The sequence below is a fragment of the Leptonychotes weddellii genome, chromosome 3, assembly GCF_054177405.1.
Source record: "Leptonychotes weddellii isolate Sample4059 chromosome 3, ASM5417740v2, whole genome shotgun sequence".
NCBI classification, from domain to species: Eukaryota; Metazoa; Chordata; class Mammalia; order Carnivora; family Phocidae; genus Leptonychotes; species Leptonychotes weddellii.
In genome coordinates this window covers 66,235,330-66,260,979 of record NC_138371.1, presented here as the reverse complement: position 1 = coordinate 66,260,979, position 25,650 = coordinate 66,235,330, and the positions used below count along the sequence as shown (strand labels likewise).

The following is a 25,650-nucleotide window of genomic DNA, read 5'->3' as shown; positions in this document are numbered from 1 at the left end:
TTTCTAGTACTACCTTTTTGAACTTCCCCTTCCCATATGGTCTTCTGGATCTTTTATTCATAGATTCAAAGCACTAACACAAAATGCTTTTGTCAAAGAATATTTAACATCTTCTAAAATGTGTTTACCTCCAGTCCCTATGAAAGTTACTTGAATTCTGAAAAGGACTAGTATTTCCTGTTCCTTTAATGTTTTTGCTCTGCATTAAATACATAATTTTCTCTTTAGGAAACTGGTCGGAGTATTATTTATTTATATCTTACCTTTTCCTGGAATTCATTTATACAGCCATTATCGGAGTCCAAAAATATGATAGAATAGCATGGGGAAAAGTGGAATGAAGAATTAAGAAAATAAGGGTGAGAATGAATAGAGCCCGTAATGAGACCAAAAATATTCGTGACAGTGGCTGTTTATAGATTTTACTATAAACTTGCTAACTGCCAATGGAAACCAAGACTTTGCTGTCCTTATTACTCATGATATTTTAAAGACTAAAATCGTAAAGCACATTCTGAGAGTATGGCTATTTTTTTTCAGGTAAAATGTCACAGAGGGAACGTATGGGTCAGACTGTAAGCCTTAGATCTTTCCCGCATTCCATGAGGTACCAGTCCTGCCCTTCTGTGGCCATCTTATTTGCACCTTCTTTTGGTCATACAGGTGACTGGGTGTTGATTGTGGATGGGTCAGCCCAAATCCATTCACTCTCAAGAAAGGTGACTCAGGGCTCGTGTCCTGGTACTGATGGGTCAGGAGCAACTGCATCCTACATGAAGGACATCATTTTTCAATCAAGTGCCCTTTCTTTTCTCTAACCTCAGTATCACCCTCAGATCATATAAACAATTATGAAGAGAGAGCCTTTGGCCTGTCTTGACTTGTTATGCCTTGCTTAGTCCAAATTATGGGTGTATACCATTTCAGGGGCATTTCAGAGCCATAACCACAAAAACAGTAATAAACTACCATTACGAGCATGTTGTCATGGTTTCCCTTTTCCTGACTCCTGAGATCAAGTGGTCCTCTCTTAGGAAGAAGGAATCGGTTTCCATCCAATAGAGAATTGGCCAGGGTCTGATACCATGATAAAAACACAGAAAGGAACCTCGGTCCTAGAAAAAATCATAAATTTAAAAGGAGAGTTTTTGTTTTTCTTGAGATTGATTGTGAACAGACAATAAATAAATTTGGAAGAGGCTCTTAAAAAGTAGTTAGATACCAAGAAGGATTGCTTTCTATTATTGCTAAGATATCCTTGTCTATAGGCTAGTGATTTCTCAAACTAGGTTCCTCAGAGCACCTTAAGGACAATAATGTAGTAGATGGGAATAGCTGTTTTCCTTCTGACTCCCCACCTCTGCTTCAGCCAGGCAAAGCAGTTCACCTTCATTATCTGTTCTACATATTGGCCTTCCTACCTTTGACTTACTGAAATAGACTAGTGGAAGAATGAAGAGCTATCCACACCTGTCTTGGGCAGAATAATCAATATATTGTTTAATTTTGTCTAACTGCTCTAGTTTTTCTGGTGGTAAGAGAGTAAGTCTCTTTAATGTAAAGTATCTGTTTCCTTTGTTTTTGTTTGTTTGTTTGTTTGTTTAGACAAATTTTAAGGGGTTTGGATGCCAGCCAGTGTATCTTACTACAGATAAGAGAGAGAATCTTAAGCAGGCTCCATGCCCAGCCCCGAGATCATGACCTGAACTGAAATCAGGAGTGGGACATTTAACCTACTGAGCCACCCAGGCGCCCCTATTTCCTAGTTAATTATTATCTAACTGAAAGACATGAGGTCCTTGTTTCCAAACACAGGAAAAATGAAACTAGTTATAAACTATCAGTTACCTGTTAGTAGGTGGTATGAGTTCTTGGAACATCAGAAGCTGGCTTATAGCATTAGAGAGTTCTTGATTCCATCTCAGTCTTCTAGACCCCACTTTTCACCCTGCTAATTATGAGTATAAAATAAACTCAAGGACATTCTTGTTGAGGGTCAGCGTGAGGAGAAATTTGACCCATTTGCATGGTGAATGTTTTTAAGATTTGGGACTTCCAGGTGCCTGGGTGGCTTAGTTGGTTAAGCATCTGCCTTCAGCTCAGGTCATGATCCCAGGGTCCTGTGTCAGGCTCCTTGCTCAGCAGGGAGTCTGCCTCTCCCTTTGTCACTCCCCCTGCTCGTGCTCTCTCTCTCTTGCTCTCTCTCTTTCTCTCAAATAACTAAATAACATAAAGATTGTATTTATTTATTTGACAGAGACACAGCGAGAGAGGGAACACGAGCAGGGGGAGTGGGAGAGGGAGAAGCAGGCTTCCCACCAAGCAGGGAGACCAATGCAGGGAGCCCAATGCGGGGCTCGATCCCAGGACCCTGGGATCATGACCTGAGCCAAAGGCAGATGCTTAACGACTAAGCCACCCAGTCGCCCCAAATAAAATGTTAAAAAAAAAAAGGACTTGAAACTTCCACAGACATGATATTCAAGAAGTAGCATTCTCAAGCATTCAAGAGCACTCAAGACAGCTAAAGCACAGAATGAGCTCTACCTAGCTAAGAACTCACAAGACACTAGTAGAATATTTTGTAAATGCATTAAGAGAAACAGAGCAAAATTTTAAATGTACTAATTAAAAGGGTTGTCAAAGCAATACTAAATAGAAACAAAAAAGATTTAAAGTATGTTATGATATTTAGGGTGCCTGGGTGGCTCAGTCAGTTAAGTGGCTAACTCTTGATTTTGGCTCAGGTCATGCTCTCAGGATCCTAAGATGAGCCCTGTGGTGGGCTCTGCACTCAGCAGGGAGTCTGCATGAGATTCTCTCTCTCCCTCTCTCTGCCCCTCCCCCACCACGCACATACTCTCATGTGCACACACATGCCCTCCCTCTCTCTCTCAAATAAATCTTTTTTAAAAGTATGCTATGGTATTATCTCCATATCATAATTGAAGATTTAATTAAAATTAATGAAGATGTAGAAATTTGTATTCAACAGAATGGTTACTCATTTAAGGGAGTTTGTTTTAAATTTATCTTGTAACACTTCCAAGTAGAGACTAAAACTTAGCAATCATTAGTAGTTATTTTGCCAGATTCCTGGGGTAGAAATCCTGGGGTAGAAAATCCTAGGTGCATAATAGGAAATATGGAGTGACCTGGGAATTCTGGAGCCCAGAGTCCATATCTAAGAAGATTATGATGCATTTCATTAAAAAGCAATCTATGATGCCTAGAGGATAACAAGGTGCTAAGTAATTGCAATATGAATTCATTGCCAAAAAATAAAAACCCAGATAAACCATTTTTCTTTTTAACTGAGAAATGGACCTTAGAATCAGTTAACAAGTAGACTTATAAATATTAGAGCAATGGATTATAAAGGAAATTGTAGCCAACTAATAGAGTCACCAGAAGTTTTCACAATGGATTTAGAATCCAAAAGACTTACACACTTTCTAATAGAATAACTCCAATTAATAGAATAATAAAGCCTACCTAATAAGTGAAAGAGTTGAAAGGTACTTTTTAAAATAGGCAAATCACAAATTGGAAATAAGACAGTAAGGAGTTGGTAGAAAAAGAGAAATGCAGTTTGAAATTTATTTGAGCTACTGAGATTTTATCTGTAAACATATGGTAGTTCTTGAGGAGTTAAGATGTGCAGAAGAAATACAGAACTTTTGGGGCGCCTGGGTGGCTCAGTTGGTTAAGCAACTGCCTTCGGCTCAGGTCATGATCCTGGAGTCCCGGGATCGAGTCCCGCATCAGGCTCCCTGCTCGGCGGGGGGTCTGCCTCTCGCTCTGACCCTCTTCCCTCTCATGCTCTCTGTCTCTCATTCTCTCTCTCAAATAAATAAATAGAATCTTTAAAAAAAAAAAAAAAAAAGAAATACAGAACTTTTGTATGGAACTCAGAACTTCCTGTCAGAACTCAAAATAGTAAAACTAATAGTAAAAATAGTTAATGAACATATGATTAATGAGTGTTCATCTGTTAATTACCTCTGTTCAGCAAAGGAAGATCACCTAAGAATCATTTTAAAAACATTGTGAAAGAATATGTTGTAATAGTGATATAAATAGATCATGTAATGCTCCTAAATTGGGATGGTTTAAGCAACCATTTGAAGACATTGTCATAACACAGAGGGGAAAGATGTTCGTTTTACTTGGATATGTCGAATATTATGTTGGTGGTCTCCCAAACTGGCTGATTCCCAGCCCTCACAATTTTTGAGCTGTGGGAATTGAAGCGAACTCTAGAATATGGCAATACATTTCCCACTGCTGCGTATCTCTCCCACTGGAGCCTTTGTGTTCAAATTTCTACCTGAGTGGTCCCAATACTAACTTACTGCCTCTTGATAGGTGAGTAGAAGGAGAGCTAGATCTTCTTTTTTGTTTTAAGACAAATGTTTCACACTTTGGGTTGTTATAGATATGTGAATGTTTCTTCCATCAAACACTGCTGGGCTCATCAGAGTCCTCTCTTAAGGTTTCTGGCTTTAAGAACAGCCTCCCAAAAGCCTCTTAACACCTTCTTGCCTTTGGGCATGTGATCCAATGGGGGTGTCACACAAGTACTGTAATGAGTATTTATAAGACAGTTGGAAGCACTGGAAGACATGGACTTTGTGTCTTCTCACTATTACAACCAAGCCTCTAATAATGTCTGGCACTCAGTAGATAATCAGCAAATATTTTATTAATTGGACTCATGTTATATGTACAATAAACCTCTTTAAGATACAGAAAGAGCCAAATCAAGCGGGGGGAGGGAATCTGACTCCATAGAATGAAACAGTTTCTAAAATTTACATAAGAATTACCTTGAAAAGAACAAAGAGTTAAGATTAAGATCAGCTATCAATTATTTACCATCCTACTCAATGCTAGTTGATAAACACAGAATTAAGACACAATCTTTACCCTCAAGAAGTTGGTCATAGTTTGGTGACTATGCTTAATTTTTGAACTATTAATGAGGGTTCTCTATATACACATATATGTACGTGTGCATATAAAATTTCTTAATGCAGTGATTTTTTTTTTTTCTATTCCCCTTCTCCCATTTTGCCAATCCCCCACCGCCATCCCCTCTGGCAACCATCAGTTTGTTCTTCAAATTTATGGGTCTGTTTCTGCTTTTTGTTTGTTTCTGTTTTGTTTTTTTAGATTCCACATATAAGTGAAATCATATGGTATTTGTCTTTCTCAGACTTATTTCACTTAGCATAATACTCTCTAGGTCCATCCATGTTGTCACAAATGTTAAGCTCTCTCTCTCCTTTTTTTCTTATGGCTGAGTAATATTCCTTTTTACATTTTCTTTATCCATTCATCTCTCGATGGGTACTTGGGCTACTTTCATAATTTGACTATTGTAAATAATGCTGCAGTAAATATAGGGGTACATATATGTTTTCAAATTAGTGTTTTCATTTTCTTTGGGTAAATATCCAGGAGTGGAATTACTGAATCATATGTATGTTCTATTAATTTTTTGAGGAACCTCCATCCTGTTTTCCACAATGGCTATACCAGTTTACATTCCCACCAACAGTTCATGAGGGTCACTTCTCCACATCTTCACCAACACTTGTTATTTCTTGTCTTTTTTTTTATTCTAGCCATTCTGGTAGATGGAGGGTGATATCTGATTGTGGTTTTATTTTGCATTTCCCTGATGACTAGTGATGTTGAACATCTTTTCACATGTCTGTTGGCCATCTGTATGTCTTCTTTGGAAAAATGTCTATTCAGGTTCTCTGCCCATTTTTAATCAGATTATTTGGGAGGTTTTTGGAGTTGAGTTGTGTATGTTCTCTCTATATTTTGCATATTAACCTCTTAGCAGATAGATATCACTTGCAGATAATCTCCTTCCTTTCAGTAGGCTGCCGTTTTGTTTTTTTGATGGTTCCCTTCACTGTTAATACAGAGATTTTTTTTTTTTCAATAAAACAAAGCAGTTAAGTTTTACAATTTGACTATGTTCTAGTCTCAGGCTGTGGCCTGGTTTTCTTTTCAACAGAGAAATAACTCTTGGGTTCTGTTCAATTCAGTTTGTCTTGTAGGAGAGTAATGGTAGTAGCCTGCACCTACTACTAATAGAAAGAACCCCACCTAGGTCTAGGAGAAGGAGGGAAAGGAGAGAGTAACATTACCACGTGGCTTCATCAAACTCTCCACTGCCCCCTCCACTACCGCTTACCTGTAGTGCCCACTAACGCAAGCTAGCCCACATCAGACACAGTAAATCGGAAGGAAATTGGGGACAGACTTAAGTAGACCATTTTTCAAAATTATTCCCAAGTGATACAGAGTGAACGTAATATTGGAGTGTTCAATTTCATGGGTATATAACATAAATATTGTAACAGGGTACCTGCATATGCCATTCTAGAATTTGTGTAATTCGGAAAGAGTTTCCAGACTGTTTCTACAGATTCTATCCCCAAATAACATTGGCAGCCTGAAGCAACATGGCATGTGAGGGAACTGCAAGTAATTAGAAGTGCCTAGAGTGTAGGTTTGTGTGGAAAAGGGCAGACTAGAAGGAACCGGGTGGCAGAGGGCTGCCTGGGCATACTAAGATGTTTGAATTGTATCCTCTGTGGATCTCTTACGCATTAGCATCACGAGAATGATGTCAGATCCAGAGGTTTGAAAAATCACTGTAGCGGCAGCAGGAAAGAGAGCCTGAAAGGGTGAGAAATCAAAGCCAGGAAAACAAGTTAGGAGAGTCTAAAAGGATGATCCAGCCAAAAAGACACTGAGAAGATGAAGGCCTGAACTGTGTGGTAGTAGGGATGAATTCAAAAGGTGTATGTTTTAAGTGACTGCCGTGGGCCAGGTACTGCCTTAGTTTCTGGAGGTACAGCTGTGAATGAGGCCGACTTTGCTGCCCTCATGGAGCTTGCCACACTGGTGGGTGGAAAACAATAAAATGATTCCATGTTCTTCAGTTTGAGTGACTAGGTGGTCATGATTACCTGGGAGTTGGTTTGCGGGGGAAAGAGTTTCATTATGTTGAATACAAAGCGTGTTATATCCAGTCTGCACTTGGAAGTACAGCTCTAGAGTTAAAGACTGAGGTTTGGGCTCTTTTCAGAGGGCCTGTTTGTATTTGTTTTCAGTCATAACACTTGGTTTGATGATAACATCAGTCAGGGCTTTTGGTTGCAAATGGAATCCTCTCTGGCTTGTGTAAGCACCACAGGAACTTACTAAAAGCTTTTTGGTATCATCTTGGTGGAATCTCTAGGAAGGCCAGAGAACCTGATTCTGAGTGAGCATGTCCAGGAACAGTGCCCACTGCCACTGCTGGGTCCACTGTAGATGCCCCCCGCTATACCACTGCCACCCCCTCGCGTGGCTTCCTACAGACCCTCACTCACTGGCCCGCCCTCCCCGTAGAGCAGTATGAGCAGGCGCATTCTCTGCCTTGTGGGACAGTCCCAAAATAAGGGTTTTGAAGACACTGCACAGCCATACATGTCTAGCAAACATATTTTTGCCTCCACTTATGTGTGAGATGAAAAATAAAACATTTAATTTCAGAAGTGTGTAGAATTTTACAGTGGTTTACTACAAATATTTATGTAACATTGTGATGAAGGTATGGTGTCTTCTTTAAAACTAATATTGTTCGCATTAATATATTAATTTGCTGATGAACTTGCTTTTAATTGTTGTTCACTGTGTGACTCGACAGTCCCAAACTAATGAATGGATTTCATTCTAGAAGGTTGTTGATAATTAAGTCATTAGAAATTGTGAATGCATCTTTCTACTGAAACGAAGTTATCGTGGGTGATTCAGTTCTCGTATTTTAAAATGTGTTTTACATTCCAGCGAAAGCTCCTAGAACACAAGCTACTTGGCATCTTCAGATAAGAAGTGAAAGGGAATGGGATGGAATCATTTGTGGGCACAGCGCCTATAGACACATTGTAGACAGTCAATAAAAGTTGGGGAAATGTTTCTAGGATTAGAGGGTTGGAGAGAGGAAGGGAAGAAGGCGAGTATAAGCCTATTTCTAGTATGGAGCTGCCTCTAATTGTTCTGATAAAAGCAGGTTACATTCAGTGACATAACAGCATTTCAAAATTGCACATGTTTATTGTCTAATCCCCCAAATCCCAGAGTAGTGAACAATTTAAGAATCATTTAAAATGAGTGCTTCAAAAGAAAATAGACTGTTCTGAATAACATGTCTTGACCAGTTATAACACAGAACTTATAAGATTAGTGTGAAGTAATTGGGCTGAATATATAGTCTTCAAAAAATACCGTGGAACTTTTTGCTTATTTTTAATCCTAATATTAGCTTATTTTCCTGATGATTTTTTATCTTTTACCTAAAATAGAGTAGCGAAAAATATTAACTGAGGTTTCCATTGCCTTCATCTAGGAATGGCTTATTTTTTTATTTAAATTCAAATAATTAACATATAATATTAGTTTCAGAGGTAGAAGTCATGATTCATCAGTCTTGTATAATGCCCAGTGCTCATTACATCACGTGCCCTCCTTGATGTCCATCACCCAACTACCCCTTCCCCTCACCCCCTCCCCTCCAGCAACCCTCAGTTCATTTCCTATGATTAAGAGTCTCTTATGGTTTGTCTCCCTCTCTGATTTTTGTCTTGTTTTGTTTTCTCCTCTCTTCCCCTGTGATCCTCTGTTTTGTTTCTTAAATTCCACATATCAGTGAGATCATGTATTTTGATGACCTTAAAGGCCTTATCGGCAATAAAAATGCAACCTAATTGAGGCTACTGGAATTTCCTACCTAGAATGGAGGAGAATAAGTTGACCTGCTTGAGCAAAGTAATAACTGGTATTTTATATATACCTGACCATTCAGAACAATTAAAAACTCTATTATGGTGCCTGGGTCGCTCAGTCAGTTAAGTGTCTGCCTGCAGCTCAGGTCTTGATCTCAGGGTCCTGGGATGTAGCCCTGCTTGGCAGGGAGTCTGCTTGTCCCTCTTCCTCTGCCCCTCTATCCCGCTCTTGCTCTTTCTCTCTGTCTCTCAAATAAATAAATAATAAATTTAAAAAATCTTTTTTAAAAATGTAAAAAAAAAACAACTCTATTACTTCTACAGTTTGTTGCAACAACATATATTAAGCATCTGCTATGTGTGAGGCAGTATGGCAGGCACTTGACATAAAAAGATGAGCAAAATAGCCACAACCTTTGCCCAGTTTGAGCAATTAACATGAATTATATCCTGTGATCTATAATTATGAGAACAAAAACTCTTGTAAAGGTATTTCATTAAAGTTTATGTAAGTTTCAAACTCAGAAGATAATTTTCATGATATTCCCATGAAACTTGAGGTATATTAAACATTTCTAGATGGCAGTTTAATTTATCACATATTTTAATATTGGCAGACCAGATGAACATTTTGATAGGATCACAGTTGGGTAATATCAACCTCAGTATTTAGAAAACTAATTTAGATGATAGAATGAAATAAAAACAGATTCAAGAGAAGTTGATTCAGTGTAGGGAACCACTCTTGGAGTTGCAGAATATGATAACCCACCCTCAAGAGCAAGACGACAAATGTGCCCTTACTGATATTTGACCAAGTTGGCATCTTTTCCTGTCCCATCAGTCCCTTCTGAAATCAGGAGTGCCTCAGATAAAGGAACATCAGCAGAGTGCCAAAAATTTGCATTAACTGATTGACTCCATTCACCAGGAGCCTGCCCCCCTGCTTGCAGCTAGTTCAAGGTCCTGGAATGTAAACTGCTTTGCCTCTGACAAAGTAAAGGCAGTTCACTCAGGCACAAAGCTGAAGTTTAGGGAGTTCTTACAGAATCTGGAGTTTCATTAACCACTTAATGGACTGGGGAAATATCAGGGGGTAACAAGAACTTAAAATCGTAGAACTATAGCACTCAAAGCATTTTCCCTTCTCTGTTCCAAGTCCTTTATTTTATAGTGTTTCCTTAAGCCCAAAGTCATACACCTTTTACTTAAATTTAAAACACTCTAAAAATCTGCCAATATGTACTTTTTTTCTGATTTCAAAAAAGTACAAATGTTTAAGAAGGAAAAGAAAAAAACTTTTAGTTATACCCCACAGAAATAACTGTTAACACTTTGGTTTTTATTTTTCCAGACTTCTTTCTAGGCATATTGTATGTGTGTATGTGTACGTGTTTAATGCAAAAATGGGATCATAAGCCATTCTGCCATATATAGTAGTGAGAAGCCCTGACTTTGGAATCAGGCCATCCTGGGTTTAGATCTCAGCAGTTCTGGTTAACAGCAAAGACTTTGGCCAGTTTCTTTCCCTGTAAAATAAGGATGATAATGTATCTATTCATAAGGTTGTGGATAATATAAAGGAGATAACTTATGTGAAGTACTTCATTAAGCAAATGTTTGATAATCTAGCCTCTTGTTCTCTTGTTCCTATGTTCTACCACACTGTCCCCTTAGCACCCTGCTGTCCTGTAGTTGGAGGGTGGGGAGTGTGAGGCGGGGGACAGGGAGGCACCGATAATGTTTTTATGCACAAATTTCTTAAAATTTAAATTTATTAAACTCTGTTAGAGACATGTAAAGCTAAAATATTCTCCTGGATTTTCAAACCTTATATTTTTTATTTAAAGGTTTATATGACTTAAGTTTTATAAGGTAAATTCAGTTCAAACTAACCCCATTAACTTTTGTGTCTATTAATAGTTTCTAGGGCTTCTTTTGAAAATAGCTAAAATGAATGAAGTTCTTAACAGCCTTTTGGGTCCTTTTTAATGTATTGTGTTCAGTGTATACATATATAAGTACTTTGTGTATAATGTAGATGTTCTTTTTAATGTGTATGTAGTTTTCATATTAATTATCACAAAAAGCAACATAATACATCATAAGTACCATGAATATCATATATAGTTATGCTATTTTATTTGTCTTATGCAAGGGGAATCTTATGTCACTTTATAATTTGCCTTAATTTTCTAGTAGAAATACAGTTTTGTCTCAAATTGATATGGAAGGTTAAATAGTGTCTAAAAATTCACTTAGAAGAGTAGCTTTAAATTCTGAGATTTTTATAATTTTATGTAATGAAATGTGAAAATTAAATGTTTATGTGCAAAATAGGCCCGCAGTTAAATTTTATGACAAAGGAAGTAAATGTTCCTTTTTTTTTCCCCCTTTTCTCTAGCTCAACTGAGAAGTCATTTCCTTGGAGATCAACAGGTATGAGTTTTTATCATATAAAAAAATCCTTATTATGTCTTACACACACAACAAGAACAGTTTCATAGCCTGCTTTCTCGATTTACTGCCTCTTGGTGAAATAAGCCAAGCAGAGCCTTTACTAGTGACAATACTGAACTAATTTGCTTTGAAGTAGTTCTTAATTTACTTGATTGTTTTGAACATTGTGAAGTAGGTTTGTGTATGTCAGCTATAAAGAAAATTAAAGCATTGGACATCAACATATCAGTGTTATAATCACTGGACACTTTTAATATCAGCATATATTATCTAAGTATTTTCTTTTCTATCATAAGAAAGTACAGCAATGCCCTCACAAGAGTTACTGCATCACCTGGGAAAGTTGGCTAATCATTTATATAAATCAAGGTCTTTCCTTTCATAGTGTTTCCCACACTCAAGGGAAGAGTTGCCTTAAGCGTTCATATTCTTTATGTACCCAGATGTAAAATGTATATGGTAGCTTCTAATATAGTCCAGAAGCTTCTGATGTAATCTCCTTATCTTTTTACCCAAATTCATTTCATATAAAGGATGAATTACATTAAGGAAGGTGTAAAGCCCCTTTCACAAATATTTGATGTCTTCATAGTAGATGTTCATTCATTAGTGTTTGTTGAGCACCTACACCATGGACCCAGTCCTGTACACATCACTGGTCACACAGTGATGGGCACAACCTACACGATCCTGAGCTTCCCATGGCGCTTATAATGTAAAGGACAATGTCATCAATATATAAATGGTAGAATGGGCCTTGAAATCTAAATACTTTGGCAATTTTTAAATGAGCTTTGAACTTGATTAAAACTCAAAAATCACCAAATGCCTGGTATCTGAGTTTACCAGAACCTGTTACCAGGATCTTGGTGTTATTCGTAGTGCATACAAGGCACTCTGCTCTTTTATAAAGAAGCTGTTCCCAAGAATTGTAGTGTTTATTCAGACCAAAGACATATGAGGAGCAACTTAGCAATAAGTCTCATAGCAATAGTTTAATATAAGGAAAGTCATGTCATGAAATAATATGTGGTTAGATGCCAGAAATATATTATGTGGAAAACACTGTTGTAAATGGACAACCTCCTTCTGAGATAGCTTTGCAGAGAAAACGGTACTGGAGCCTAGAGACTGACGGGCGGCCAGGCTCTGGAGAGCGCTTAGTTACTGCACAGCAAAAGAGACAGAAATGTCACATCCGAACATTTAAAACTGGTTTGAGAGATGGTAAAATGCGCAAAGTCTAGATAGCCACATTGGGTCAAATTATAGAGATCTGTAAATACAACTCTAAATTGAACTCTCCTGCAGGTCATGGGGAACCACTGAAAATCCTCTGAACAAAAAGTCACCTGATTGAAATATTCCTCAGGAGAAATACCAGAACTATAAACCAATTAAAAAGTGATTTGAAAATTTTAAAGAAAAATGCAAAGCACACAGTAGGGCATTTGGTACTTGGTTGTGGCAAAAATTTACCACTTATATAAAATTATTCTGTAAGTTTATCTTTAATAGTGCATCATTAATTTATTCCAGAAATATTTCTTGAGAGCCTTAAACGGTTCTCTAGCACGTAGTTGTCAAAGTTTAAAACAATATCCTTGTCCTCTTAAGTGCTTCAAGTCTAGTGGAGGTATGTAACTCTATACGCTCAAAATTTCCTATAAAGGAAAACTACAGGTATATACCATATTTACTGATAGTCCCTATTTCTGGACATTCGGGTTGTTTCTAATTTTTTACTATTATAAATAACATTGTGGTAAATATCCCTGTATATAAAATTATATCTGTACTTTTGACTTACCTTAGGCTAGACTTTTAGGAAATAAAGTATTATTTAGAGTATATGAACATTTTTAAGACTCTTGTTATGTGTAACCAAGTTGCTTTCCTGAAAAGACTATATTATTTCTCCCTCCCTTTAGGTATGTAATGTTGATCCTCTTGTATTTCCTCATTTGACATCATCATTTATATTTCTTTCTACCTACAAAATATTAAAATCTCCTATATATTGCCCTTTTCTGTTGGAGTGGTTGTGTTTGATAGGTGAGAACTCTTTAAGCCCAAGCCTGATAGCTGTATCAGTCAAGTGGGGAACACCCAGCCCATGCCAGGTAATTCCATATGAGGGATTTGATATGGGAGGTTATGGTTCAGGTGTGGATTGCAAGGTTTGGGAGAATTAACAGCATCTGAAACACACAAGAGACTGGTCATACCCACAGCTGCTACCATTTCTAGGACTGAGGGGACAATGGGTTAGGTGGTTTTGTTTTTAAACTGGAGCACTGATGGGAGGTGGGGCAGGGGGAGATTTCCAGCATTAGCTGGAACCAGGAAGAAGATAAAGCCAAGCCAGAAGTGCTGCCTAGAGCCGAGCTGGAGAACATCTGGCTGAGCTGAGCTGAAACAGGCAAGTGGTGGTTTCTCACTACCTAAAGCCAGCCAGGCACAGGGTATAATTGTGTTGATTTGCATATAGAGAAAATGAACTTAGATCAGGAAGGACACATAATAGAGAATGAGATCTCTGGGCCCTTGATGTCCTTTCTACCTCCCCTCCCCTTCCCTCCCCTCTGGTACTTTTACTCATAAGCTTCAGTCATTTGACCACCACCTTCATGATTTACTAATGAGTTAAATATAGATAAAATATTATGTATGTGTGTCTGTGTATATTGTCCAAGTAGCTCCCTAAATACCTTAGTGTTAGGTATTTACAATACAACTTAATACAACTCCAGTAATTCATCTGTCTTCACCACAGCTACATTTGTAAATCACACCTAATATAACTGTTTCATCCCTTGCTTTTGTTGGAATACACTCTTAACCCAAACTCCTGTTCAAACCTGGCAGGTGTTACATTTACTTACCCTATTTTTCTTTTGAGGGAAGAGGAGTGCATTAATCTTCAACCACTGCAATCACAACTACTGTTTACTCAACTTTCTATTATTTTAACTGTATTCATGTTACTTGTGTGCTTTCTTAAATTTGCCTACTTTCAAGCCATACTTAGGACATTTAAGTTGTAACTATGGCAATAAGCTACAAAGATAAAGGTAGAAAATTGAAATTTGATTGTATGCATAAAAGAGTAAAATCTGATTTGTTTCATGTTTCTTTTTCTAAGTAGTTATAGATGTCTTTAGAGGTTTGATTGTAAATAAATAATGGCATAAAATGGCAGTTTTGCTGCTACTTTTCTGTAAAGTTTTAACTGTTATCTTCTCTTTACCACATTGCATGCAGAGATACTAAACATAGTATATAAAAATCATCTCATTTTTAGAATTTGGCAGTCCTGCCCAGAATAAGGGGCAGGGGTGGCTTAAAAGTAAAATATATATATATATATATTTAAAAGGTCTTCAGTCTCCTCCGTGTTTAGCTAGATCTTGACAAAAGTAACATCTTTATTCAATTTTCTTGGTTTCTTAAATAAGAAAGGATTACATGAAAAGATTTAGGATTGAAAGTCTCTTATTGTTCCTCATTTTCTTTAATATTTTGAAGTTTTCCTGCAGACAATTTCTCTACCTTTATATATATATTACAAATTTGACTTGAAAAGCTTGGCACTTCAAAAGTTTTTGAGCAGTCATGTGAATTGTTAGCAGGGCAGTGGTTTGATCACTACCTGGGAGAGATCCTTGCCTACTCAGGTATTTTCAGGATGGTACATTCTGTTGAAATGCCAGAAACGGACCAGCTGCTGAATTTTGTTTTAAATAGCTAACTCAGAGCAGAGTCATTTTCTAAGGAAGAGCTCAGGATGCCCTAGGCAGAAAAGATTTCCAATGCTTTATGATTCAGTTCAGCAGAATCCGTTTGCGCATTTGCTTGAGTTGGTTGGTTGGTTGTTTAGGTCCCTCAGTCGTTTGGTTGGTTTTTGTATTCGGGTTAGTAGGCTGTTGGAAAGTAAAAAAAGCCAAAGCTTTTTAAGTTTGGTGCTCAAAGAGATGACTTCCCAAAGCATGAGGAAGAACCGTCCACTCTACAAAACATTTCTGTGTCCTCAGGCTGGTTGAGAAGGAATCTTGAGGAGAAGCTTCCCCAGAAGCATTTATACTTTATTGTTATCTTGCTTTACTGTTCTCCCTCTCTTCATTGTTCTGTATTTTCTAGCTTACCAGCATTACATATCTAATCTCTAAAAACATAAAATGCACATCCTTTTGTCTTTTGAAAAGAGAGTTTATCATTTTCTGTTTTGGCTTAGTTTCTTCCCTAGTCTTGCATCTCTTATAACCTTGCATTTTTGTGTTTTTTTATGTATGTTCTGCTAAAAAAGAGTGAGGAAGGAGTGTTGTCTTAGTGTTCCTTCCTGTTTTCTCTTTTATTAGTGTTCCATTTTTCCATCATTCACATCTTTGTACCTCTTAAAAATTTATGTATTTGTACAATCTCTTATGTTCTGCCAAAATTTGAGGTAGCATTTGAGGACACAGACAGTAAAATAGAAGATAAACACTATAATCATGAAACTGTATAATAGAATAATAGGTAAAGGCCTGAAGAAAGTGACATGCAAATATATGCACATGTAATTATAATTCTTCATGATGGAAAATATTATGCAGAGTAGCCTTTAAAGAAAAGAAAAAAAAACCTCTGGCTTACTTCTCGTTTTTAAAAAAGCACACCAATTTACTCACACACAAAAACAAAACAAAACAAAACACACCACCATACATAGTGTGTGTTACCTAACAGACAGAAGCTGTTGAAACCACAAATTGAGTCCTTTTGTCAAAGTGTTCATTGGTTGTTACTTAAATCCTCCAGCCACATCCTGCAAAGTGAATTGTGCCACACGTTGCAATTTCACAGTTTTTCTGTTCCAGGAAAAAAAATTACTATAGTCTAGGCAGCTTCCAGTTTTAGTACTTATGTGTAAAATGAGGAGCGGGGAGCAGCATGGCATCAGCAGGAGAAGCCTATCCTTCCCTCCTCACCGCCTCCCCGACCCCCCCTTCCCTGCAGATTAAGAGAAGGAGACTTCTTCTGAACCCCACCCAGTGCACCGTCTGTTCCAACAGGCCAAAGAATCAGGTTCACTTGCACTTGAGAAATAGTCATAAGAGCAGATATTAGTGTATGTTAAATAACTGATTGGGAATTACTACTCCTAAAAAAGTAAAGAAGCCAAAAGATTAGTCTTTCCGAAAGCAACAAGTTTAGCAAAGGACACAGGAGAATGAAAGTAAGGGGAATTTCTGGTTGACCTAGAAGGCATTAAAGGGTAAAGAGACTTGAATCAGTCTTTTACAATAAGTAATGAGTAGGAGAGAAAATATTAATGACTTCATACAGTTGAGGTAGTTGATATTTGGTAATAAATATGAAAGGGAATGAAAAAGATTATGATAAAACAAATTTTAAACTGAGAAGATGATTTAACTTCACAGTGCCACATCCGTTTACTGTGGAATATGTACTGGAGTGCCACAGTTTTCACATACTGTCCATTTAAATCATTATCGTGTGGTATGTACTGAGAGTAGTAGTTTGTGTATACTACAAAATTTAAGACTTTATAGGGATTAGGTTTTGCATTTTGTTCCTAAAATGAATGGACACAACTTTCTTCCACTATGGTGGGTTAAAAAAAAAAAAAAAAAACATAAATACTGAAGATAGAAGATAAAAGATAAATGAGAGAATAGCCCTAAATCAATTTATCTTTCTTTTTTCCTCCATCTGGAGCAAGTAATTTACAACACAAAAAAGCATCAGCATATCATGAGATAAGATGCAAACTTAAATGGGAACACTTTATGCCTCAGTAGAAATGTACCAGATTTATAAAGGCGATAGAAGAGGAATCTATATTATACATGTTCATAAATAGGATATTAGATTAGCAATCATGTATAAAGGACCATTATTTTATTGAGGATTTTGGATGTTACGATTTATTGTGGCTATAAATTGTATAAATGACAAATTTCATCATACATTCATTCCTTCCTATTTCTCTTCTAAATAACAGAAGGATACGATTTTCTGTGAAAACCGGCCAAGTTTTTCCTCCCTTATTATTTCAGGCCTTCTGAGCCACACAGTCATGATAGTCTTCTTACCACTGCTACAGTGAGGTAGCTTCCTGAATCACCACTACAAAGGTTCTCTTAACTTTTTAATGTTTCATGACTAAGCCCCCCCCCCCCACACACCCCTTTGGGTTTGTTTTGTTTTTAATTCAATGAGGATATATTATACATTATCCTATGACTTGGGTTTTTTCCTTAACAGCATAGTAAAAACCAAGCATGTGTTTCTGTATCAGTATATGAAGATCTGCCTCTTTTTAAATGGCTAAGTACCCATGGTTTAGAAAATTTATGTAAGCAGTCCCTAACTGGTAGATATTTTATTTTTCCCCAACTTTTTCTTTGACAAACCATGGTAAAAGTTTTCTCTGTACATCTGTCTGAGTGTCTTTGTCGATTACATTTTTTTAAGTGGAACTGCCTGGGCAAGGGTATATATGGGGGCTTTTTGAGCAAATATTGTCAAATTGCCCATCAAAAATGCATAATAATTTGTAGGAGGGGGTGAGACTTTTCCTCCGCCTTCTTAGGTTAAATGACTGGGGCGGCGGGGCAGTGAATTTAACTGACAACAGTTAAATTAATAGAAAAGTAATCCCAAAGTATTCATATACACACAGGAGTTCACAAAAGTAGTTTACCTAAATGGCTAAAGTTAGGAGTTACTACCTAACTTAATGGAGTAGAGGAAGTGGGCAGAAAAGGCTTCTGTGGGGAAAAAGAAATGGGTTTCTAGGGGAACAAACGGGTATAAGAAATCTTGTGAAAATGTTTGTTTATGCAGGTGCAAGTGGTCCTCCCATTTTTTTCTTCATGCCATATATCTCCCCCAGGGGAAATCCATGGCAGCCTCACTCCCAGAAGTTTCTGCTTTTGGTGAAATAAAGGATACTCCATGAAGGCTTCTTAAATATTCGTTAAATCAGAACATTACGCGGGGACCAGCATACCACTGACGATTCTTTCATTTGATTAGTTCTTATGGAAGTTGGGGATCGACCTGATCTTAGAATTTAATAAAATTCCTGTCTTTCTTTTCTTTTCATATCTGGATCAAAATGATCACATACATTTTTCTGTCAACAAAAATGCAACAACCACTACCAGAACAAGCAAAAAACAAACTTTTTTTTGCCATTGGAGGTAATTCAAGTACCAATACCTCATTCCAGAGGTTCCCATCTTTGCTGTACATTCAAATCACCTGTGGAGCTGTTCAAGTCTGGGGCCTGAACCAGGCATCAGCGGTCTTTGAAGATTCCACGTGATCCCACACTGCAGTCTGAGAATACTACCTACTCATAAGTAAATTAATTTAATTAGTGGTAATTAAAGGAAAGAATTAAAAGTTTATCCTGCCAGTCCTGTACAGATTATATTTTAGGATAACCAAATAACCCTGGCCATTAATAGCTATTTTAAGATAACTAAAATATACCAAAGGAATTTCTGCTGATAAATGTAGGAAGAACAATAAAATTAGAAAAATCACCAATTTGCATCCTCTAATGAAATAAATGATTCAAGCAAAAATTGTCAGTGTATGCAGAAACCTCTGTATTTTCGATCCTGGTTGCACATTAGAACCACCTTGGGAGTTTTTAAATTCCTAATATTCAGACCACAGCTTAGGCTGATTGAATTGGAATTCCTGGGCGTGGGACTGCGTCAGCAATAGTTTCTAAGCTCTACAACCACCCCCATCCCAGGCGATTACAGTGTGCATTAGGAGAGAGGTTGATAGTGAACTTGAAAATATGGAAAGACCAGACTGCCATCACTTGAATTGGCTGACTCATTGTAACAACTGTAAAAGTTACAATATGACACGATGTAAAGTACACAACACCATAAAGTATTCTAACCACAAAAGTTTGACCTGAAAGCTTTTAGCTCTAACTTTCTGCTTAAAAGACACACAGAGGTTAAAAGATATATAAATGCCACCATGAGAAACCCACACGCTAATTCAGAATGTGGCGCATCCTGAGTTTATTGCTGTGATTCCCTCAGTGAGCCAAGAAAATGAAAATGAGGGCATGGGAGCCCCTTTTTAGATTTAAGGTACTAAGTAACAATCATAGTCCAACACCATCAGTAAATCTTATTTCAACCTGACTAATACAAGCCAACTGAAGAAAAATTTTTGAGACATCAGGAAAATTTGACTGTGAACTCATTATATGGTATGATGGAATAAATGTAGTTTTTTGAAGTCCTTATTTTACAGAGCTACATATGGAAGTATTTAGAGTCAAAATGATCTGATGTGAGGGATCTGTTTTAAAATTCTATAACAGAAGAAAGGAAAAAGATAAATGGAGCATAAAAAGTATGGCGTAATGTTGTTAATTATTAAATTGGGAAGGTTGTTAATTACACTTCTGTTTTCTTTTTTTTAAGATTTATTTATTTATTTTAGAGGGAAGAGAAAGAGAGAGAGTCCCAAGCAGACTCCACGCTGAGCGTGGAGCCTGATGTGGGACTTGATCCCAGGACTCTGAGATCATGACCTGAGCCAAAATCATGAGTCGGGCGCTTATCCAAATGAGCCACCCAGGCGCCCTTTCTCTCTCTACCTTTATGTTTGAAAACTTTAATTTTAAAAAACTGAAAGGACAAATTCTTTAAACAAAAGGTTCAGCATATTGGGGATGAAACTAGTACATCAGAGTGACACATGTTAAAGCCAGCCAGCTGTTGGCCATGCTGCCAGTGTGAGCCATGACACAAATGATCCACTATGAGATGAATGACAGTTTCCAGCCAGTAGACGTTACTTAATGTTTATTTCCACATAGTGGGATTTTGTTAAATGAATCCTAATTTCAGCTGAATTACCTATAATGTGCGGACATCAGCCTTTCTGCTAGTTTAGAACTCTGCATTTATCGCTGTTTTGTGCAGGTTCTAGGTAGCTTCACTGTACACATCTTAGCTACAGACACTTTCACAGCCTAACTAATTAGCCATAAGGCAGTTGCGCTATAAAAGATAAAATCATGAAAAAAAATAGAGATATTCATTCAAAGGAAATAATGAAATAAGAAAAATGAATAGCAAAATGTAGAGGACTATGGCAAAAGGCAAAATATTTGAATACATTCAAACTGTAATGTAGAGTCATGGCAATACTGCTTTTATTTTGCGGATTGTACCTAAGCATTTATCTTCAAAGTCTTTGGTTGATAGCATTATACACTTTTGCTTGTTGCTGTGTCTCCTTGTTGGCATCACACTTTCTCTTTTTTCTTCATTAAGAGGGGCATCAGATTTCAAATACTAGGATTCATCTCTGAAACTGAATTTTGTGTTGTGCTGTGATAAGCCTTCTACACTGTTGTTTGTTCTTGGCATATTGTGTTTGTGTTGAAATTGCTTATGGTAAAGTAATCTATAGCAAAGATGCTTATAGTGAAAAGACGGGACAAGGTTTGTGGATGAGTCGCAACCACCAAATAAGAATATTCGCATTCGAATATTCGAATGTTCTTACACCATTTACACATACTGTATGGGGATGTATGTAACACACCCCCATAAGACTTAAATACACTGAATTAGAACTTTTTTAGAGAGAGAGAGAGCACACGCACGGGCTGAGGGACAGAGGGAGAGGGAGGGAGAGAATCTTAAGCACACCCCACGCTCAGCGCAGAGCCCAACAGGGGGCTCGATCTCAACGACCCTGAGATCGTGACCTGAGCCAAAATCAAGAGTCCAATGCTTAACCAACTGAGCCACCGAAGCGCCCAGTAAGGTAGGACTTTGTATTAAAATCACATATCCAGTTTTAGCCTCTAACATTTTATGTTTAATATAAACATGTTAAATAAACATTTAAGTGTTCTCATGCTCTTAATGATATGTGAACAAATATTCTATTAACTACCTAAAATAAAATAGAAAAGTACCAAGTTTAGGGCCGCCTGGGTGGCTCAGTTGGTTAAGCGACTGCCTTCGGCTCAGATCGTGATCCTGGAGTCCGGGGATCGAGTCCCGCATTGGGCTCCCTGCTCATCGGGGAGTCTGCTTCTCCCTCTGACCCTCCCCCCTCTCATGCTCTCTCTCTCTATCTCATTCTCTCTCTCAAATAAATAAATAAAATCTTTAAAAAAAAAAAGTATCAAGTTTAAAAGCTCGTTTTTCCATTACCACCTCCTCAACGCACAGAGCCACACTTCCTCAGTTTACAGTTGTTGCTTTGGGAAATGTCAGAAAGGCTACCATCTGTAACCCCACATTTCATTCGTAAGCCAGAGTTAGTCTGCATTTAGCTCTATCTTGATAATCTTTACCAAAAAAGATAACTCAATAGAAAATTTACAGTAAAACCTAGTTTCAGAAGACCTATTCATTTCTTTTTGTTAGGAATATCATCCTACCTGGGACGCCTGGGTGGCTCAGTTGGTTAAGCGACTGCCTTCGGCTCAGGTCATGATCCTGGAGTCCCGGGATCGAGTCCCGCATCGGGCTCCCTGCTCAGCAGGGAGTCTGCTTCTCCCTCTCCCGCTCCCCCCTCTTGTGTTCTTTCTCTCTCTCTCACTCTCTCTCTCAAATAAATAAATAAAATCTTTAAAAAAAAAAAAAAAAAGGAATATCATCCTACCCTTACAGATTTCTGTGGGTTTTTTTTTTTTAAGAAGTTTTCTTGGGGCACCTGGGTGGCTCAGTCAGTTAAGCATCTGCCTTGGGCTCAGGTCAGGATCCCCTGGGATCCAGCCCAAGTCGGGCTCCCGGCTCAGCTGGGAGTATGCTTGTCCCTCTCCCTCTGCACCGCCCCGCCCCCCGCCGCCTCTCCCCCCACCATGCTCTCTCTCAGATAAATAAATAAAATCTTTTTTTTTTTTTAAAGGAAGTTTTCTTGGTTTTTTGTTTTGGGGGTTTTTGTTTTGTTTTAACAGAGGGAATCTATCTTATATCTCGTACTATCAAATATACCCTTTTCTATATTTGGTAACATTTTTTTCCCTAAAAGGAATAAAGTATGTCTTTGAAAAAATATTTGAATGATTTTTGAGCACTTATGTTCCATAGATCACTGATTTTTTTACATCACAGCAAATCCTTTATTCTTTTTTTAGCTTTCTCTGTAGGAAGCAAGAGGCCCATGGCCTTTTATGAGCACCTACTTGTAAACTCAGTGTTAGAAACTTGACATGTGTGATCCATTTCTTTTCATCTTTATAATTCTAAATTCCTTATTTTTCTAGTTTTCCTCTTACATATATAAATTCTTTATGGTAAGTGTGACACCTGTATTTTAATTCATCCCTAGACTAAAAATACTTGATAAATACCCATTTTAATATGACTATTTGCAGAAAGACCTTTTTTTTTCCTAATAATTATTTTTTAATCATTTTGTATTCCTGAACAGAATTCAGGAATTTTAAAATATTTATGAAGAAGAGATCTCTCTGGTGACATTTAAAACTATAAAATACTTTTTAGATATGCATTATAGAAAGTAAATAAAGTGCTTTATACCAGCTTATGCAGAAACTAAGTTTGCTTAAGCCACAAAATTGAATCCAGGCTGATGAGCTTTTACAGTGGATTTCAAGGCAAGCTAATTGATGTTTAGAGCAAAGTTTAAAGTGAACTAGAAGACACTTCATTAATGGTTTCCATTTTCCAAGACTTTTCACTCAACATTTTCTAGATGAGTTAAATTTTTAGACCACTATCTTAATATTTAAAAGATAGCATAAGTATGCATAAGACCCAAGAATCTAGATACATTCAAGAGAACCAGACTAGAAATAGTTTCAGTAAACAAGATCTGCCCATTCTCGCAAGTGTTTGCTTTCATTAAAGCCCAGCTTTTAAAGGATATCATATGTGTATAGTAATTTATATTTGAGTCAACAAAGTCCAGGTATCTATAATCTTAAGATATCAGTCAATGTCTATCTGTGTCTGTGCATCAAAGAATGTTTTTATGATTCATGTTTCCATCACCCTATTCACATTTCCACTCAGCAACAATATTTCCCGATGATCTCATTTCCTCTGATAATAAGGTTACCTGCTGTAGAAGTGAATCGTGTACATCAAAGAAGTTACTGAAGAGGAGAAGTCCTTTCAAGGCCATCATCCGTGTCCTCTTCCAGAATTTGGCCTAGAGCTTTACTTCTTAGCCATAGAAGACACTGGAATATTGCTGTAGCTCTGTGGAATGTGGACTCCTTCCTGAACCTGTCGCCTTATAGGAAGCCAGAGTACCATAGCCAAATAGGAAGTTGAGTCCCCATAAGACAAAATTTTCTACTCGTATTTTCATGAAGAGTATGAAAGCCTAACCTCACCTCACAGGCCAAAGTTGGAAGAAAAGTGAGCTACTCCATTTCCTTAATTGTCAAAGACCACATCATCTGCCTTAACACTGCATTCTATTACCATCCCAGGAGTCCTGCCAAAACTCACATTACACTATCTTTTATGTAAGGGCAAACCTTTAAACACCATAGCAACTCAGAACAGGCACAAACAAGGAGAATCTAGCAAAAAGTTATAATATGCTGGACTGTGAAAGACTAGTTACAGAGTTGTATATACTAAAAATCTCCTTACTGATCTCTAGGTTCCTGTTGCCATGGTGATTTTACACATTGTACAGACCTCCGTTTCGTATACCAAAAACAGTAAGACACATAGATTAACAAAACAGAGGAATTTCAGTAATTTCAAGTTCTTTAGAGAGACCTTAGCCTTTTCCTGAGCATATTTTTATGCACACTTGGTGTGTATTTGGGAGATAAATCATAATACACTTTGTATTATGTCTTTCACTGTGAGCTTAATGGTGGATAATACATGAGATTTACGTAGCCCTACACAGCATTACTGTCCCTTACCCACTAGTATTTTCTTAGCTGCAGCCTTCTACTTTTTCTAATTAATTGCCCTTGTTTAGGTAATACTGGGGCACTCAGATGAAATGTAACAGGCAGGATGGACCATGTTTCCAATAATCTCCCATTCATAAACACAAATGGAGATTATTTCATTCTACCTTGAAGCTTGTTCAAGTTCCATATTCTTAGACATGCATTTTCATAGAAGATGCTAATTTGATGTTTGAAAATGCCCCATAAAATATTTCTGATGTTCCACAAAACATGTTTGTGAAAAAATAACACATGTTCTTCAGTACACAGATGAAAGAAGTAGCATTGACATTCTGTTTGCCATTTTTGCTCATCAAAACGTCTCTCAATTTTATGTTCTCATTGCACTAACTCACAACATGTCAACTATTTAACTCTAGTTTATAGCAGTGATCATGAAACGATCCCATCCTGTAAGACTCTGTGGTTTCTCTGGTAAATTTGACTAGTGTCTTCTTTCATTCCTCATAGCACATGTTTTTAAAAGACATTCATTTTAAAGTAAGACTACATAGTTAATAATTTTGAGCCTTACCCTACTACAATAAGAATACCTTCTATAGTAATTGCAAACTGGGTCTTCTTACTACAGGAATAGTGACTATGTGTATATACATTTACGTGTGTGTGATTTAGGAATTACAGGTTTTCAAGTAAGCAGTAAATAATAGTAAAACAGTGTGAAAATAATTTAACTTTGTCTTAATGATTGAGAAGAAATATCAGTATCTTTCTGTCTTTGCAGATATGCATTACATTCATCTATAATGAAGCTCATTATAGAAGTAGAAAAATGAAGATCTACTTGATAGTTTAGAATTGATTGCTTTATAGCTCACTAATAGGATAATATATTATCATAATAGTTATAATATGGTAAATACATGTATTTATCAACTTTTTAAAACTTTAACTTCAGTATTTACTTAAAGCTAAAAAATAGGGGCACCTGGGTGGCTTGGTCAGTGGAGTGATCTTGAGGTGGTAGGCTTGAGCCCCATGTTGGGTGTAGAGATTACTTAAAAATTAAAAAATCTTTTAAAAAAATGAAATTTAGACCCTGTTCTCTAAATAACTCAATTATTTAAATCTTCAAATACTTTTCCACATTCTATTTTTTTGAGGTGTTGCATTTAAAAGTATAAGAAATGGGTGCCTGGGTGTCTCAGTTAAGCATCCAACTCTTGATTGTGGCTCAGGTCATGATCTCAGAGTTGTGGGATCGAGCCCCACCATAGGACTGTGCATCCAGCAGGGAGTCTGCTTGAGATTCTCTCTCTCCCTCTGCTCCTCTCTCTCTCGCTCTGTCTCTCAAATAAATAAATCTTTAAAAGTATAAGAAACAGGTGCTAATATTTAGAGAGGGTCCTTGGTTGTATTACTTTCAGGGTAATTTTGTTTATTTCGTTTGTTTTTGTATTTTTTTGAGATACTAAT

General features: G+C 37.2%; 1 protein-coding gene across 13 annotated transcripts in view; it reads left to right on the top strand.

Annotated features, from left to right (window-relative positions):
• Nucleotides 1–25,650, top strand: part of PKP4 (plakophilin 4) — a 235,978-nt gene that overhangs the window by 147,354 nt on the left and 62,974 nt on the right. For 9 of the 13 annotated variants that reach the window (XM_081814392.1, XM_081814393.1, XM_081814399.1 and 6 more), the window contains one exon: nucleotides 11,197–11,231. In XM_081814392.1, coding sequence (XP_081670518.1) covers nucleotides 11,197–11,231 — 35 coding nt within the window. Of the gene's footprint in view, nucleotides 1–11,196; nucleotides 11,232–13,291; nucleotides 13,376–17,969; nucleotides 18,626–25,650 lie in introns of those variants that run through there. The other 4 variants (XM_081814394.1, XM_081814396.1, XM_081814395.1 and 1 more) reach the window with 2 other exon arrangements.